The sequence below is a fragment of the Gavialis gangeticus genome, unplaced genomic scaffold, assembly GCF_001723915.1.
Source record: "Gavialis gangeticus isolate Ggan-Ray unplaced genomic scaffold, GavGan_comp1, whole genome shotgun sequence".
Classification (NCBI taxonomy): domain Eukaryota; kingdom Metazoa; phylum Chordata; order Crocodylia; family Gavialidae; genus Gavialis; species Gavialis gangeticus.
Genome location: NW_017729016.1, coordinates 6,850,499 through 6,864,460, shown reverse-complemented (window position 1 = coordinate 6,864,460; position 13,962 = coordinate 6,850,499). Strand labels below are relative to the sequence as shown.

The 13,962-nt window shown below is 59.8% G+C and overlaps 1 protein-coding gene across 2 annotated transcripts; it reads left to right on the top strand.

The window, feature by feature from the left end:
• Nucleotides 1-1,454: 1,454 nt before the first annotated feature.
• Nucleotides 1,455-13,118, top strand: ERN2 (endoplasmic reticulum to nucleus signaling 2). Of its 2 annotated transcripts, none has more exons than XM_019512794.1 (21): nucleotides 1,455-1,678; nucleotides 1,994-2,027; nucleotides 2,664-2,736; nucleotides 3,089-3,161; nucleotides 3,485-3,607; nucleotides 3,975-4,076; nucleotides 4,576-4,834; nucleotides 5,161-5,239; nucleotides 5,332-5,482; nucleotides 6,188-6,309; nucleotides 6,521-6,700; nucleotides 7,098-7,332; nucleotides 8,499-8,589; nucleotides 9,129-9,318; nucleotides 9,525-9,624; nucleotides 9,862-10,061; nucleotides 10,306-10,453; nucleotides 11,138-11,265; nucleotides 12,155-12,278; nucleotides 12,574-12,641; nucleotides 12,732-13,118. In XM_019512794.1, exons 1-21 carry the CDS (start codon nucleotides 1,480-1,482, stop codon nucleotides 12,921-12,923), a joined length of 2,871 nt encoding a protein of 956 aa, XP_019368339.1. In that variant the 5' UTR covers nucleotides 1,455-1,479; the 3' UTR covers nucleotides 12,924-13,118. The 2 variants fall into 2 exon arrangements, with proteins under 2 accessions (XP_019368339.1, XP_019368338.1); XM_019512793.1 differs by having other exon boundaries at nucleotides 1,456-1,678; nucleotides 7,092-7,332.
• The last annotated feature ends 844 nt before the right edge of the window (nucleotides 13,119-13,962 follow it).

The window sequence follows — 13,962 nt, the reverse complement described above, 5'->3', positions numbered from 1 at the left end:
CCGACGGGGCGCGGCTGCTGAGCTGGCGCCGGGCGAGTGGCGCACGCGGATGTCGCAGCTCCTTCCCGCCAGGTGGGCGGTTGCCATCGCGACGAGGGGTCACTCGGGTCGGCGCTGCCGAGGCCCGGCCGGCGTCGCGGGCGTTTCTGGCAGGGAAACTCGCCCGGCCGGTTTGCTTCCGGGAGGAGCCGGAGCCGCTGGGCTCGCACCCCGCGCCGCGCTCGTCCTTCACCCGGGCCCGGCTGAGCCGGCTCTCCTCAGCGGTAGCTCGTCCCTATGTCCGAGCGGTCGCGGCCTGGTCAGACCCGGCGCCCCGAGGCCGTGCCAGCTCCTCGCTTCCATTCCTGCTTCGGCTGCAGAAAGATACTCGAGCGCTCCTCCTGGTGCAAAGCCCGGAGCAGGGCGGGGGATTTATGACACAAGTTTTATTTGAACTCTGGGTGTATCTTGTGACTCCTGTTTGCACACCTGCAGCGCCCGCATTGCGTCCTGCGGCACCCTCGAAGGGTCTCGAGGCACCCCAAGGAATCGCCAGTCTGATTTAATACGTTGATCAGGAGGGCAACAAACAAAGGGGCGTTGGGGTTCAGCCCAGCATGTGATTTGCCAGCGCTCTGCTATGAATAGATGCAAATACAAATTCAGCAGTCTGTGCATGCAAACACTTTGCCCACTGAAAGCAGCTGCCTTTTTGGGGGATGTTGACGCTGTTCAACAACAACTCCATGCAGCTGCTGTGACGGGAAGAGCCCTGTATCCAGCCATACCTGCAGAGAGACTTTTGGCAGGTGGAACATAAATATGCAAACTGGAATTAGGCCAGGGATTTGTTAACAGCCTAATAATCCTTGGGAAGACAGTGACACAATCGTTAGTAGCTTCAGAGGAGGGAGTTGAGGCTGAGGTTAGGCCGTGGTTTGATTCCTGTTTTGAATCAGTTTGGAGGAGGTACGAGCAGAGCACCCAGTGCTCTCCATGGGGATGGGAGCTGCCCCAAAGTCTTGTCCCCAGTCCCGGAGGGGGAGAGCAGCCTGGTTCTCCAAGCAGATGACTGGAGATATGAGCTTCTGCTGGGCCTGCTGCGGCGGCTCTGTGTGATCCTGGGCAAATGGCTTCAGGTCCTTCATCTGTAACACAGGGATAATGAGACTGACTCGCATCATGGGACACTTGTGAGCTACTTTTGCTGAGTTTGGGAAAGGCTTTGAGAGCCTTGGTTTTGAAGGTGCTCTCAGCAAATCCAGCTCCACAAAGTGTCTAGTCCCTTCCCCAAGGTTTTCCTTGCAGTCCCTGCCTTGTCTCTGCTTCACTTGTGACCCTGAATGGGATTGCACTGTGCGGTGGGATCACCTACCTGCTTGCCTCATTTCCTCATCCTGGGGCTGGTGGGGCCACCTGGGCTCTTTCCCCGGGGGCATGCTCGAGTTAGGAGATGTGCCACTCGAAGGTGGCTGGGGATGTAGCTGGTGCAGCCGTTAGATGGATGTTGCTGTCCTGGGCAGACAAGCAGCTGGTCCTGAGCCTGCCCCTGTGTCACGTGTACTGCTTTTGTGCCCTCAGTGCCTCGCTGGCAGCTCGGTGACAGTCCCAGAAACACTGCTCTTTGTATCCACCCTCGATGGGAACCTTCACGCTGTGAGTAAGAAGACGGGCGACATCAAGTGGACCTTGAAAGATGGTGAGCACCAGTGCTGCAGCCTGTTATCTTGGGGCTGGGGCCCCTGGGATTGGTACTGACCACAGGGATGGGGTTCACCATCCCACAGTCCCTCCTGCTGGCTAAAGAGGGCAGGAGCTGATCTGATCAGGGGACTTCCCCAAACACTGGAGCGTGACACCAGGGACGTGTCTGAGCAGCTGTGGCTGATCCAGGCTGACATGCAAATAGATACGTGAATGCACCTGCGACTGCAAACAGCACAGGCCGCCACATGGCCCCTGCGGCTGGGCCGTCGGGGAGGTGCTGACGTGTCTGCTTTGCACTCTCTTTCAGATCCCATTCTTCAGGTCCCGGTGTATGTGGCAGAGTAAGTGTCTCTCCCTGGCCCAGCATAACTCAACCTGCCTGGGGGCTTTGCCTTCGCAAGGACTTCCTGCTCCCGGGGCAGTACAGAATGAGGAGCCAGGGGCTCCCAGTCCTACACCACACCTCTCAAGCACCTCCGCTGTACCAGCACCAGGGCTGCTTTGCTGGGGGGCACTCGAGCACAGATAAGTCTCTGCCAGTCATGCTGCTTTGCTGTTCTCAGAGCAGCGGTGCTGACAGCCCTCGAGTCCCAGTGAACCTGCGCTGAACTGGCAGAGCTGCCTAGTGGAGCCTGAGAAAGAGGAGGTGGACGCTGGCTGGGCAGGAGCTGGTACCATGTCCAGGAGTCTGCCCTCTCTGCAGAGTGGCTCCCTGCCCCGGGGAGGGGCCTGTGTTTTGTGGACGGTTCTCAGCTCTCCAGCGCACGTCTGGGCAGCCCCCTGCCCCCAGTTAACTGTCCAGGCCTTGGTGGCTTTTAGGGATGTTCTCTGGCCTGACTCTTCTCCCCAAACAGTCCTGGCTGCTTCACCTGCCGGCAAGGTAGTAACAGCACCTCCTGCACTGAACGGAGGGTGCAGACAGTGCTCAGAGCAAGCTCCTTCACTGCCGGCACATCACTCTCTTCTCCTTCTCCCAGGCCAGCGTTTCTCCCAGACCCCAACGATGGCAGCCTCTACATCCTGGGAGGCAAGAACAAGGAAGGCTTGATGGTCAGTACTGCCTTGCGAGGGGCTGCTGCCGATGAGCCATGGCCCTGTCCCCCCGGTGCTGCCGGGAGGGGGGTGGCTGCAAATAGGACAGGGCTCCACTGGAAGAGCCAGGGACTCTGGACAACTCCTGCCTGTCCAGCATCACTGCAGGGGGTGGCAGAGGCAGCTGGGCCTCCTTGGCCTGCTCTGGCTGATCAGCCCCAACCTGAATGCTCATGTTCCCCATGGTCATGGGGTCAGTGTGGGAAAAAGCCCCCTGTGCAGGGAGTCCGGGCCGTGGGCAGCAGCATGCCTGGCTGGTTCTCTTGGCCCTGTGCTGCTCACAGACTGCTGTTCCCTCTGTCTGCTACAGAAGCTCCCATTCACCATCCCGGAGCTGGTCCAGTCGTCTCCGTGCCGCAGTTCAGATGGGGTCCTCTACACAGGTACAAGCAGCAGCCAGGTGTGGGACGGGGGGAAGGCTGCTCTGGGTATCAGGCAGCACTTCCTGTCTCGTCCCCAGGCCCTGAGCCATGGACAGCTCCAGGGCAGCTGCTGCTGGAAGGAAGTAATCCTGTGCAGGAGAGAGCCAGCCTGAACTGAGTCTGAGTGCGCTGACTCTGCCAGGGGGTCTTGGGGCATGTTGATGCCTGGGAAGGGGCATCTTGCAGGTGCAGGGGGATAGGGAGGAGTGGTCGGTGGGTGGGAGCTGGTGAGGGAGGGCTGTCAGGGCCTGGAGACTGACTGATGGGCATTCCTGCTTTCCCAGGGAAGAAGCAGGACACGTGGTTCATTGTGGACCCCAAGTCCGGGGAGAAGCAGACAACACTGTCGACAGAAGCCTGGGATGGCCTGTGCCCCTCCACCCCGCTCCTCTACATCGGCCGCACCCGTAAGCCACAACCCCCATCTGCGCATCCGGCTGTCCCAAGCCCAGTGCCAAGCCTTAAGGCCTGTCCCTGTGCCGTGCAGGGCACCCATCCATTCTCGTGCAGGGTTTGCTCTGTGGCCATTAGAAACAGCAGGGGCTGGAGAAGCTTCATTTCCTGAGAGAGAAGGGAGCTATGCCTGCAGCCTCCCAATGCTGAGAGACCCTGGTCCTACTCTGGGGTGTCTGCCCAGACTGTTCTGTTGGGACACATTGCAGGAGGGTCCCCTCCAGGGCAGTTACCCAGGCGCTGGGCACCCTGTCCCCATCTCCCCGGCCCTCGCCAAGGTCTGAGCAGTGCCATGAGCTGCAGCCGCTGCTCTGTCCCCAGAGTACGTCATCACCATGTACGACACCAAGTCGCGGGAGCTGCGCTGGAACGCCACCTACTCCGACTACTCTGCGCCCGTCCTGGATGAGGCCTATGATTACAGTGAGTGGTGGCGTGCACGGGGCCAGGCTTCCTGCTGCGTTGTGCTGCCCTGCCAGCTTCCCTGTTGAGGAGCGGTGCCCTGTGCGTAGAGGGGGTCCCATGTAGTAAGTGCTGCTTCGAGGGGCCGTTTTCCCCAGCATCCCTCGGGGTGGGAGCAGTGGTGCACGTCAGCATTTGGGTCCAGAGCTCACTGGACAGGTAGAGATGGGGGAGGCAGCAAAGGGCCATGCGAGCTCCTGCCAGGCTTTCCAAGCTGTGTCCAGCCCTGCTTGGCTGGAAGAGTCGCTGGTCTGTCTTGGAAAATAGCCCCATGGATCCAGAGGCCAGAGTGGTGAGTCTGTCCTGGGGAGTCTACACAGGGTGATGGATAGCTGCCTGCATGCACCCAGGTTTTAAACCAGCTGTAGCCATGGAGAGCAAGCCCAGCCTGGACGCAGGGAGCTCAGGGTAGAGCATCCTAGAGATGCAGTAGTCCCACCTGCCCGGCGTGTCTCCCCAGAAATGGCCCACTTCTCCTCAAGCGGGGATGGCCTGGTGGTGACCCTGGACAAGGAGAGTGGCGAGATGCTGTGGATGCAGAACTACGGCTCCCCTGTGGTGGGGATCTACACGTGGCACCAGGACAGCCTCCGGCGTGTGTCCTACCTCAATGTGGCCATGGAGACGCTGCGGTACCTGACCTTCCACTCGCAGGACATCCGCCTCAAGTGGAACTACCCATCCGCGAAGGACTTCTCTTCCACCAAGACCCAGCTGCTGTGCGTGTCTTGGGGCAGCCCGGGCTGTGACAGCAGTGGCATGTCCTGGGATGGTGGCAGTACATGGCTACCCCCTGGAGCTGGGTGGGGTGGAGCTGTTGCTCTTGGGCCTGGAGGACAGCAGCTCCCAGGGAACATGCTGTGGTTGGGGTTTGAGCCAAGATTGAGCACCTGCTTTTACATCCCCTTCTGCCTGGGGAGCAGCTGACCACAGTGGTGGCCCCCACTTCCCCTAAGCCAGTCTGGCTGCGGTTCAGGGGTTGATGCCTCAGTGGGCCCTGAGCAGTGCCGCAGACTTGGGCGCTGATCCTGTCTCTGTCCCATAGGCCGACGCTCTACATAGGGAAGTACGCAGCCAGCTTCTACGCCCTGACCTCCCTGGTCCACGAGAGTGTGGCACTTGTGGTGAGTTCCCCATCTGCCCCAAATGCCCCTGGCTGGCAGGCTGAGGCCACGTCCCCACTGCCCAATGCTTACTGCGATGCTTTGCTGCCCAGCCCCAGGGGATCACGCTGGCTCGGATCGACGGCCCCACCACGGACGATGTGACAATGAGGGAATCTGGCGAGTGTGAGATCACCCCCAGCACGGACGTCAAGTACCCACAGGGCAGCACCTCCTCCCTGCACAACCAGTGGTTCCTCATAGGTGAGGGCCCCCAGCGGGTAGAACTGGGAGCCGGTGATGGGTGACCCTCTCTGTGACGAGGCAACCTGCCTTGTGCCCGCTGTGACTAGCACCTGGGCTGCGAAGCACTTTCTGGGGCCCCCTTCCTGGGGGGTGCTTCACCCCATCCCTGCCCCTCACCAGAAGCGGCTGCTGTAGTGGGGGAACAAAGTAGGGGGCAGTCCCAGCGGAGAGCAGCTCACGAATGCACAGACAAGTGAGAGTCCAGGTTTGCAAGTGCAGAGTGGGGGAGGCACCTGGGCGAGCAGGCGTGTTTGCACTCTTGGCAGCTCCATGTGCACGATCAGAATGAACTGACATGCACCAGTGCACATGGAAATCTGGCCGTGTTTGTGCACCGCAGCAGGTCAGTGCATGAGGCCACATGCATGGAAGCCAGGGCCCCGGTGCCAGCAAAGACATCTGGAGGGGGTTAACTTCCCCACTGTGGGCTGAGCACCAGCAGCTAAGCCCCCACCTCCAGGGGATCCTTGCAAACCCTTGCACATCCCTGGGGTGGAGCCAGCAAGATGCTGCTGGGATTCCCTTCGTGTCCCTGTCAGGACAGATGCTGACAGCCACATGCTGTGTGCCTGGGCCCCAGCCTGGCACAGTTCAGCCAGAGCAGGCTGCCAGCCCAAGGGACAACCACAGATCAGTGTAGCTTTCTCCTCCCTTGCCCTTCAGGGCACCATGAGCTGCCTCCCGTGGTCCACACCACAATGCTGAGGACCTTTCCAGAGATGCTGAGGAAGACAACGGAAGCCATCATCCCCAAGAGCTCCCCGGCCAGGACTCTGTTTGACGAGGCGAGTGTCATGCAGCAATCCTGGGCTGCCTGGAGGGGTGGGAATGGCATGGGTTGGTGTCCCAGCCTGGTGGGGCCGAAGTGGGGGTGCCCAGTGGGGTGGGAGCAGGACTGTGGCCCAGCACATGGGGTGGCTTCAGGGAAGGGCGCCCAGAGCACGACTATCAAGGGGTCTGTTGGGGTAACCCCTGTGCCCTGGCTTTGCTTTGCAGTTCCTGACCCCAGAGAGTATGGAGGATCCAGGTGGCAGGGGCAGCGAGGGGCGCTTCCACTTGGATGCCAGCCAGCCAGAGCAGACCAAGATCTACCCGGAGTTGGGCAGCGGGGACCTCATGGGTGTGGGTGTCGCTACTGTCCTGCTGGGCGGTGGGATCCTGTTCCTCTTTCTCCGGGTGAGTGCACGCTACAGCCTTTCTCCTGCAGACTCGGGGCCTGGCTGAGCTGAGTTCCCACTGGCTGGGGTTAGACATCCTCCCTGAGCTCCGCTTGCCCTGTTCCCTGGTCCAGGCCGAGTCCTGGATGTCATGATGCCCAGTACAACCCTAGCGTAGCAGCTGACAGGCAGCTCCACTGTGGCTCAAAGTCATGCCCTGCTGCATCCACAGCTGCCCCCATCCCAGCCCTTCCTTGCCCCAGCACTGCCAGTTGCTGCAGGAGGGAAGTGAGCGCTCGGGTCCCTCGCTGCTGCGGTGTCTTGGCATGGAAGGACCCACCATGGCAGGGGCAGAGGGTGCTGTGGACTGGCAGCTTTTAGGATGCTAATGTCCTTGCCTTGTGTCCCAGGTGCAGTGGGAGCAGCACAAGGCACAGCAGCAGCAGCAGCAGCTGGAGCAGCGGCTGGAGGAGCTGCTGTCCCCAGGCCGAGTCTCCAGGGAGAATCTCCTGCTGGCGCCCAAGGAGTCACCAAGCGGGACCCAAGAGATGGCATCGCAGTCATCCCAGAGCTCTAGTCCCTCCTTTGTGCAGAGTGACCTGGCCAATGGGATGGTCTTCCAGGGTCTGCCCATGTCTGAGGCTGCTGAAGGTCTGTGCTGGGGGCAACAGGGTGCAGGATCTGGGGTGCATGGGGTAGGATGTCATGTCCTGGGAGCGTGGAGAGGGGCATGCTGGAAGGAGTACTAGGGCAGCACAGCGCTGTGGAGATCGGGGCAGGGTCATAGATTTCATAGACATTAGGGCTGGAAGGGACCTCGGAAGATCATTGGGTTTGGGCTACCACCCCAAAGGGCAGGAAGTCAGCTGGGGTCATAGGATCCCAGCAAGATAAGCAGCCAATTTACTTTTTAAGGTGTTCAATGTTGGTGCTTGAACCACCTCTGATGACAGGCTGTTCCAGACCTTGGGGGGTCGGACAGTAAAGAAATTCTTCATAGTTTCATAGTTGGTCACGTCGGAAGGGACCTGAGCAGATCATCAAGTCCAACCCCCTGCCACGGCAGGAAAGAGTACTGGGGTCAAACGATCCCAGCAAGGTGATTGTCTAGCCTTGTCTTAAAGACCCCCAGGGTAGAAGCCAGCACCACTTCTCTTGGAAGTTGGTTCCAGATCCTAGCCGCCCTGACCGTGAAGTCGTGCCTGCTGATATTTAGTCTGAATCTACCCTCTGCCAGCTTGTGACTGTTATTCCTGGTCACTCCTGGCAGTGCTCGGGGGAACAGACTCCCCCAGTGCCTGCTTGTCCCCCCTGACTAGTTTGTAGCAGGCCACTAGATCCCCCCTCAGCCTTCTCTTGTGGAGGCTGAACAGGTTCAGGTCCTGTCGCCTCTCCTCATAGGGCCTGCCCTGCCTGATCATGCAGGTGGCCCTCCTGGACCCTCTCCATGTTGTCCACATCCCTCTTGAAGTGTGGTGCCCAGAACTGGACACAGTACTCCAGCTGCGGCCTGACCAGTGCCACATAGAGGGGGAGTCATGTCTTCCTGAGACGTGGCAGAGTTGGCGAGAGAGGTTGGCAGAAGTGTTGCCGTGTGAGGCAGGGAGGGCAGCAGCGGGGAAGGCTCTCCCTTGCAGGGTGACCAGCAGTGCAAGAAGCTGTTGCTGGATGAGCCCAGGGATTAGGAAGGGGATTGCAGAGACCAAGGGTGGCAGGGGACCATGGGTGATGGATAGTGGGCAGTGGGTGGGGACTCTGGGCACACATGGCACAGGGGATCTCTTGTGACTTTCACCCTGTGTGCGCTGTCCCCACAGATATGGCACCAGATGTGATCACAGTCGGGAAGGTTTCCTTTAACCCTAAGGAAGTGCTGGGCCACGGTGCGGGGGGCACCTTTGTCTTCAGGTGAGCGGTGCTCCCCGGTGCCTTGCTTTGCTCAGGCTCTGCCCAGCTCGGAGGCACTGACCATCCTGCCTGGGGCAATGAGTTGCAAAGCCCCAGCCTAGCACAAGCTCATGGGACATTGCTGGCAGGGGCCAGGCCCACACAGATGCATGGATGGGCACCCATCACATATGCCTGGCATGCACTGGCCCTGATGGGCAGTCGCAGCCAAGGTGGAGAACGCTTCTGGGCTGGCACTGAGGCGCACTGCAGGAAGCCTGCGCTGTGCTGTAATTGCTGGGGCCTGGTCTGACACCCAGAAGTTCTCCCAGGCCTTGCTCAGTCCAGTGCAAAGGGACTTCCTGTAGAGGCTCAAGCAATCCCTGCTATGCATGGGGGAGACCTCAGCCAGGGCCACGGCTTCTGCTGTCACTCAGGCTGCCCATGCAGGGGAGCTAAGGGCTGGGTCATCTTGCAGCCTCCATGGTGCTGAGCTGTCCTCTGTGCCAAGCCCCTGGGTCACAGGCAGCAGAGCTCACAGCCTCTCTCCCACACCCCAGGGGCCGGTTTGACAGCCGCGATGTGGCTGTGAAGCGCCTGCTGCCCGAGTGCTTCTACCTAGTGGACCGGGAGGTCCAGCTGCTGCGGGAGTCGGATGAGCACCCTAATGTTGTGCGCTATTTCTGCACGGAGAAGGACAAGCAGTTCCATTACATCGCCATCGAGCTCTGCTCTGCCACACTGCAGGAGGTGAGCCCACAGCCCTGCCCTGAGACACCCCACGAGGCAGCTCCTGGTGGATGCGTGTGTGCAGAGGTCTCTGCAGGGCAACTAGACCCCAGACTCTGGCTGGGCTCCAAGCTGGGAATGAGGTGGCTTTGGGCTGCAGGGAGACAAGGCCTCCGGTGTACTGGTTGGGGAGTTTCCCATTTGCTCTCTCTCGGTGTGTGCATTAGTACGTGGAGAACCCCAGCTTCGACCGGCGCAGCCTGGACCCTGTGACTTTACTGTATCAGACCATGTCAGGCCTGGCCCACCTCCATGCCCTCCACATTGGTAAGGGAAGCTTCTTGCCCAGGTGACAGGCTCCGTTCAGCCCACTCGGTTCCAGCAGCTGATGTATGGCAGGCCTCAAATCTCAGTGGAGGGTGGGACCCAGAGGGCTGTAGGCCTGAGGCTGCAGTGGCCTGGGTGCAGCTGGCAGCTGCCCCTCGGTCCGAGGCTCTGGTCCTGCTGCCATGCAGCAGCTCCTGTGGGAAGCTCCAGCTGGCTCTGTGGGCTCTTCCTTTCCAGTTCACCGGGACCTGAAGCCATGCAACATCCTGATCTCAGCTCCCAACAGCCAAGGGCAGATCCGGGCCATCCTCTCGGATTTCGGTCTTTGCAAGAAGCTGCAGGGCGGCCGGCACAGCTTCAGCCTCCGCTCTGGCATCCCGGGCACTGAGGGCTGGATCGCACCCGAGCTACTGCGAGAGGACCCCAAGGAGAACCCCGTGAGTGAGCAGCTGCACCCCACACATGGCTAACCCTTCCCTTCTGCCCAGCTGCCTCTTGCCCCAGGGCACGGGGCGCCATGTATGGATCAGGGCATAGCTTTTGTAGCTGGAAGGAAGAGCAGCTGCCAGGCTAAATGCAGCTTGCTATCAGGGGCTTGCATTCGGCGGTGGAGCTGAGGGGTGGGAAGGGTCCCTTGCCCCAGCACCCAGTGGCTCTGACCTCCGCAGTCGTGTTTTACAGACATGTGCTGTGGACATCTTCTCAGCTGGCTGCGTATTCTACTACGTGGTGTCGGGAGGGCAGCATCCCTACGGGGACAGTCTGCGGCGCCAGGCCAACATCCTGTCGGGCACGTACCTGCTGACATGTCTGCTGGAGGACACTCACGGTAGGACCTTGCTCCATGGGCATTGCCCCATTTACAGCCCCCTGTTAGGACCAGCCCCTTCACTGGCACTTTCCATCCAAGGCTCTTGAGTCATATTGCAAGTGGGGATTTTTTCCGGCCTCATAAGCCCCTGGGTCAGGTCTGCACTGCTAATCCCATTTTACAGGTCAGGAACCTGAGGTCAAAGAAGTGGAAGGGACCTGACCAAAGTCCCATAGGGAGTCAGTAGTGGAACCTGGTCCTGTGCCTTAGCTGAAGGCAGCTTTTCAGATGCCCTGAGGCTGGAGATCCAGAGCCTTGAAACACAGGAGAGACTTTGGGGTCCCGACAGTCCCTTCCTCACTGGCCAGAGCTGGGTTATTCCCTGCAGGAGAATCTCTGTGGCATCAAATGGCTCAAGCAGGGGGGTTTGCAGCATGCTCCTTACAGGGTGATTGACTGTTTCCTCTGTTCCATGCTTCTGGGAAGGGACATGGGGAGCTTCGAAGCCACAGGCAGGCTTGGTTCTGGTGCAGGGCACTGTTGGGTCAGAGCACTGGCACCCAGCCCCGTGGGTACGCGTTCCCTCTCTGGGAACCCACCCTGGGGAGAGGGGCCAGGGCTGAGGGAGGGAAGGTTGGGGTGGCTCTTTCCCTTCTCTGGGGCCTTCATCACCTGCTCTCTGTGTTTTCTTTTGCATCCAAGACAACATCGTGGCGCGGGAGTTGATCTCGGCAATGATCAGTAGTGAGCCCCAGGACCGCCCCTCGGCCTCCCTGGTCCTCATGCACCCCTTCTTCTGGAGCCGGGAGAAGCAGCTGCAGTTCTTCCAGGTGAGAGGCTGGTGGCCTGTCTGACAGGATAGATCCCAGCGACCCCGTCCCCCACTTCTAAACCCAGCTCTGGAGCATTTTGTCAAAATACAAACTGCATAGTGATCTCCCTGAGCCTGGAGCCTCTCAGTGGGCCCAGTGCCCTGTGCTTGCTGTCATGCTTGGGCTTGGATTTCACTCCAGGGGCTGAGCAAGGAGTCATTTGAGGCAAGCCCAAGCCCAGTTCCTAGCCCTTTTGATGACCCAGATGATGCACGACCAGCGTGGGGCTGCCTTTCCCAGGCTGCAGGTGGCTTGAAACAAGAGCCCTGAGAATTGGTTCAGAGCTCAAAGATTAAAGAAACCAAAGAGGTTGGTTTCATGAACTGTTTGGCTGCTGATCCCATTTACAGAACTGTGCTGTTCCTGTGGCCCCTTGATTCCCAGCTGCTTCCTTGCCTTTCTGCTCGACTGTCCCCAAACTGGCCCTTGCCTGCCCCAGCCTCTGCCCCCTTGTCTTGTCTGGATGGAAATCTGCAGGAGCCTAGAACAGATGTGAGAGCAGCGTGGAGTAGGCTGGATATACAACAGCAGTAACCCCCGGGGAGGCCACACTGCCCAGAGCTTTCTCTTAAATGAAGGGCAGGCCCGGCCAGCTGCAGAGCGCGGGGGCTACGGCACCCACAGGCTTTCAGGCAAGTGCGGGAGGCACCCCCAGGCTCCCCAGTGATGGGGCATGGCCCATCAACCTGGCATTCATGACAGTTTTGCTCTGGCAGTTTTTGCTTCCACCGCCATCACCCATCAGCTCCCCAGTGACAAGCCAGACACCTGCAGCCCGTAAGCACAGCAGGGTGGGAGCTCCGGCCCACACAGGGATGACCTCTGAGCTGCTCTCTCTGCTCTTCAGGACATCAGCGACCGGATCGAGAAGGAGCCTGCTGAGGGGCCCATTGTCACTGCCTTGGAGGCCGAGGGCCGTGCGGTGGTGAGGATGAACTGGAGGATGCACATCTCTGTCCCACTGCAGACAGGTAATGGCTCACACACCAGGCCCTGTGCCTGATGCTGAATGGGGGACCTGCCTTCTGCAAAGGGACTGAGGGTGCTTGGGGCTTTCCAGGCACAAGCAGGTGCTTGGAGTTTTCCAGCACTCATCCTGCTCAGGGCAGTGAGCTCAGTTACTTTGGGCCACTGGAAATTCAATGAGACCAGGGTCCCTGTAGCTGTGTCTTGCCTGCTCTTGAGTGCCCCAGCTGCCTCCCCCCTGGACATGCTCCCCACTCCTGGTCTTAGAGGAGGTCTCATTCAGTCTCTTGCTGTTTCTAGACTTGAGGAAGTTTCGTTCATACAAGGGCAGCTCCGTGCGCGACCTCCTGCGGGCCATGAGAAACAAGGTACTGCCCCCAACCCTCCTCCCTGCTGCAGGTCGGGGCCCTGGGGCTCGGGCCGTGGGTAAACCTGTCCTCTTGCTGTCTCTTGTGCAGAAGCACCACTACCACGAGCTGCCAGCTGACGTCCAGGAGACACTGGGGGCTGTTCCTGATGACTTTGTTCAGTACTTCACCTCCCGCTTCCCCAGGCTGCTGCTGCACGCGCACACGGCCATGCAGATCTGTGCTGGGGAGAGGCTCTTCCACTCCTACTACTACCAGGAGGTGGGAGACCCTGAGAAATGAGCGGAGAAGCTGCTGCTGGGTCAGGACTGACTTGGAGGCTTGCGTTGCCCAGCAGCATCTCGTCGGCCTGGTAAGGGGGAGCCTGCCAGGCTGAGGCTCCCACCAGATAGCTGTTGCCCAGCACGTGCCCTAGTTTAATCCTTTCAGCACAGAGGTTTCTGCAGGATGTAGGACAACTAGCAGCACTACTTGCTGTCTCTGCCGCTTCCCCAAGCTGGGCTGGATGGCATCTCCCTGCCACTGCCTGCCGTCCCTGTGGTGGGGACTTGAGGGGCTTTCCCTGAGGCTCCTGGCTGGGAGAGCTGGGTCCTGACCAGTTCTCCACACCTTCTTTTTCCAAGGCACTTGCTCCAGGTTTCATTTGTGGGCACACAAAGGAGTCCTGGCTTTGGGGCTCATGCACTCACAGTGCAGCTGTCCATCGTATTGACAGGCCCAGTGATCTGCAGCCTGTCATGTAACAGTGCCCAGGATGGGGCCAGTGCTGGCACAGAGCTCATAGCCAGGCCCCAGAGCCAGTCCTACAGGCCCTCTTGCATCTGCTCTTCAACCCTGCGCCAGGCAGGTGTCCAGGTCCCAGAGGCTGAAGGAGGACTGGGTTTGCCTTGAGGCAGGGGCCAGGCCCTTCACCTTGGCAGGACTCTTGCTGAGCTCCCTGGCATCTGGGTGCTGGTTCTGTCAGGGCTTGGCTTGAAAAACAGCAATGCCAGCGCCTCCCGGGGCCAAGACAGCAGCGAGATGGATTGGATGCCACTGGTCCCTCTGGGTCTCTCCCTGCACCTGTTGATCCTAATCCGGGAGCCAATCCAAGTGCATTCTTGGAAGTGAGGAACATGCATATCAAAGGGCGGAGAGCCACGAGCAGGCTGCAGCCAGGGCTGTGCCATCTTTGTGCTCAGACCCTGGATGAAGTAGCCCCAGGGCAAGCTCATCTGCAAGAGTCCATGCACAAGCGCATGTGTATCAGGGCAAGGCCTGGGAAGCTTTTATCTGAAACAAAATGTGATTTTTAAGCTGGGTGGCACTGGACAGTCCAAGC

What these genes read in the sequence shown, in the direction of transcription:
- ERN2 (XM_019512793.1), top strand. Translation starts at nt 1,480, where the DNA reads ATGGATGTTGCTGTCCTGGGCAGACAAGCAGCTGGTCCTGAGCCTGCC. An exon ending in CAAGTGGACCTTGAAAGATG is followed by an intron (nt 1,679 to 1,993) that starts GTGAGCACCAGT and finishes ACTCTCTTTCAG; the next exon opens with ATCCCATTCTTCAGGTCCCG. An exon ending in CCTCCATGCCCTCCACATTG is followed by an intron (nt 9,625 to 9,861) that starts GTAAGGGAAGCT and finishes CTTCCTTTCCAG; the next exon opens with TTCACCGGGACCTGAAGCCA.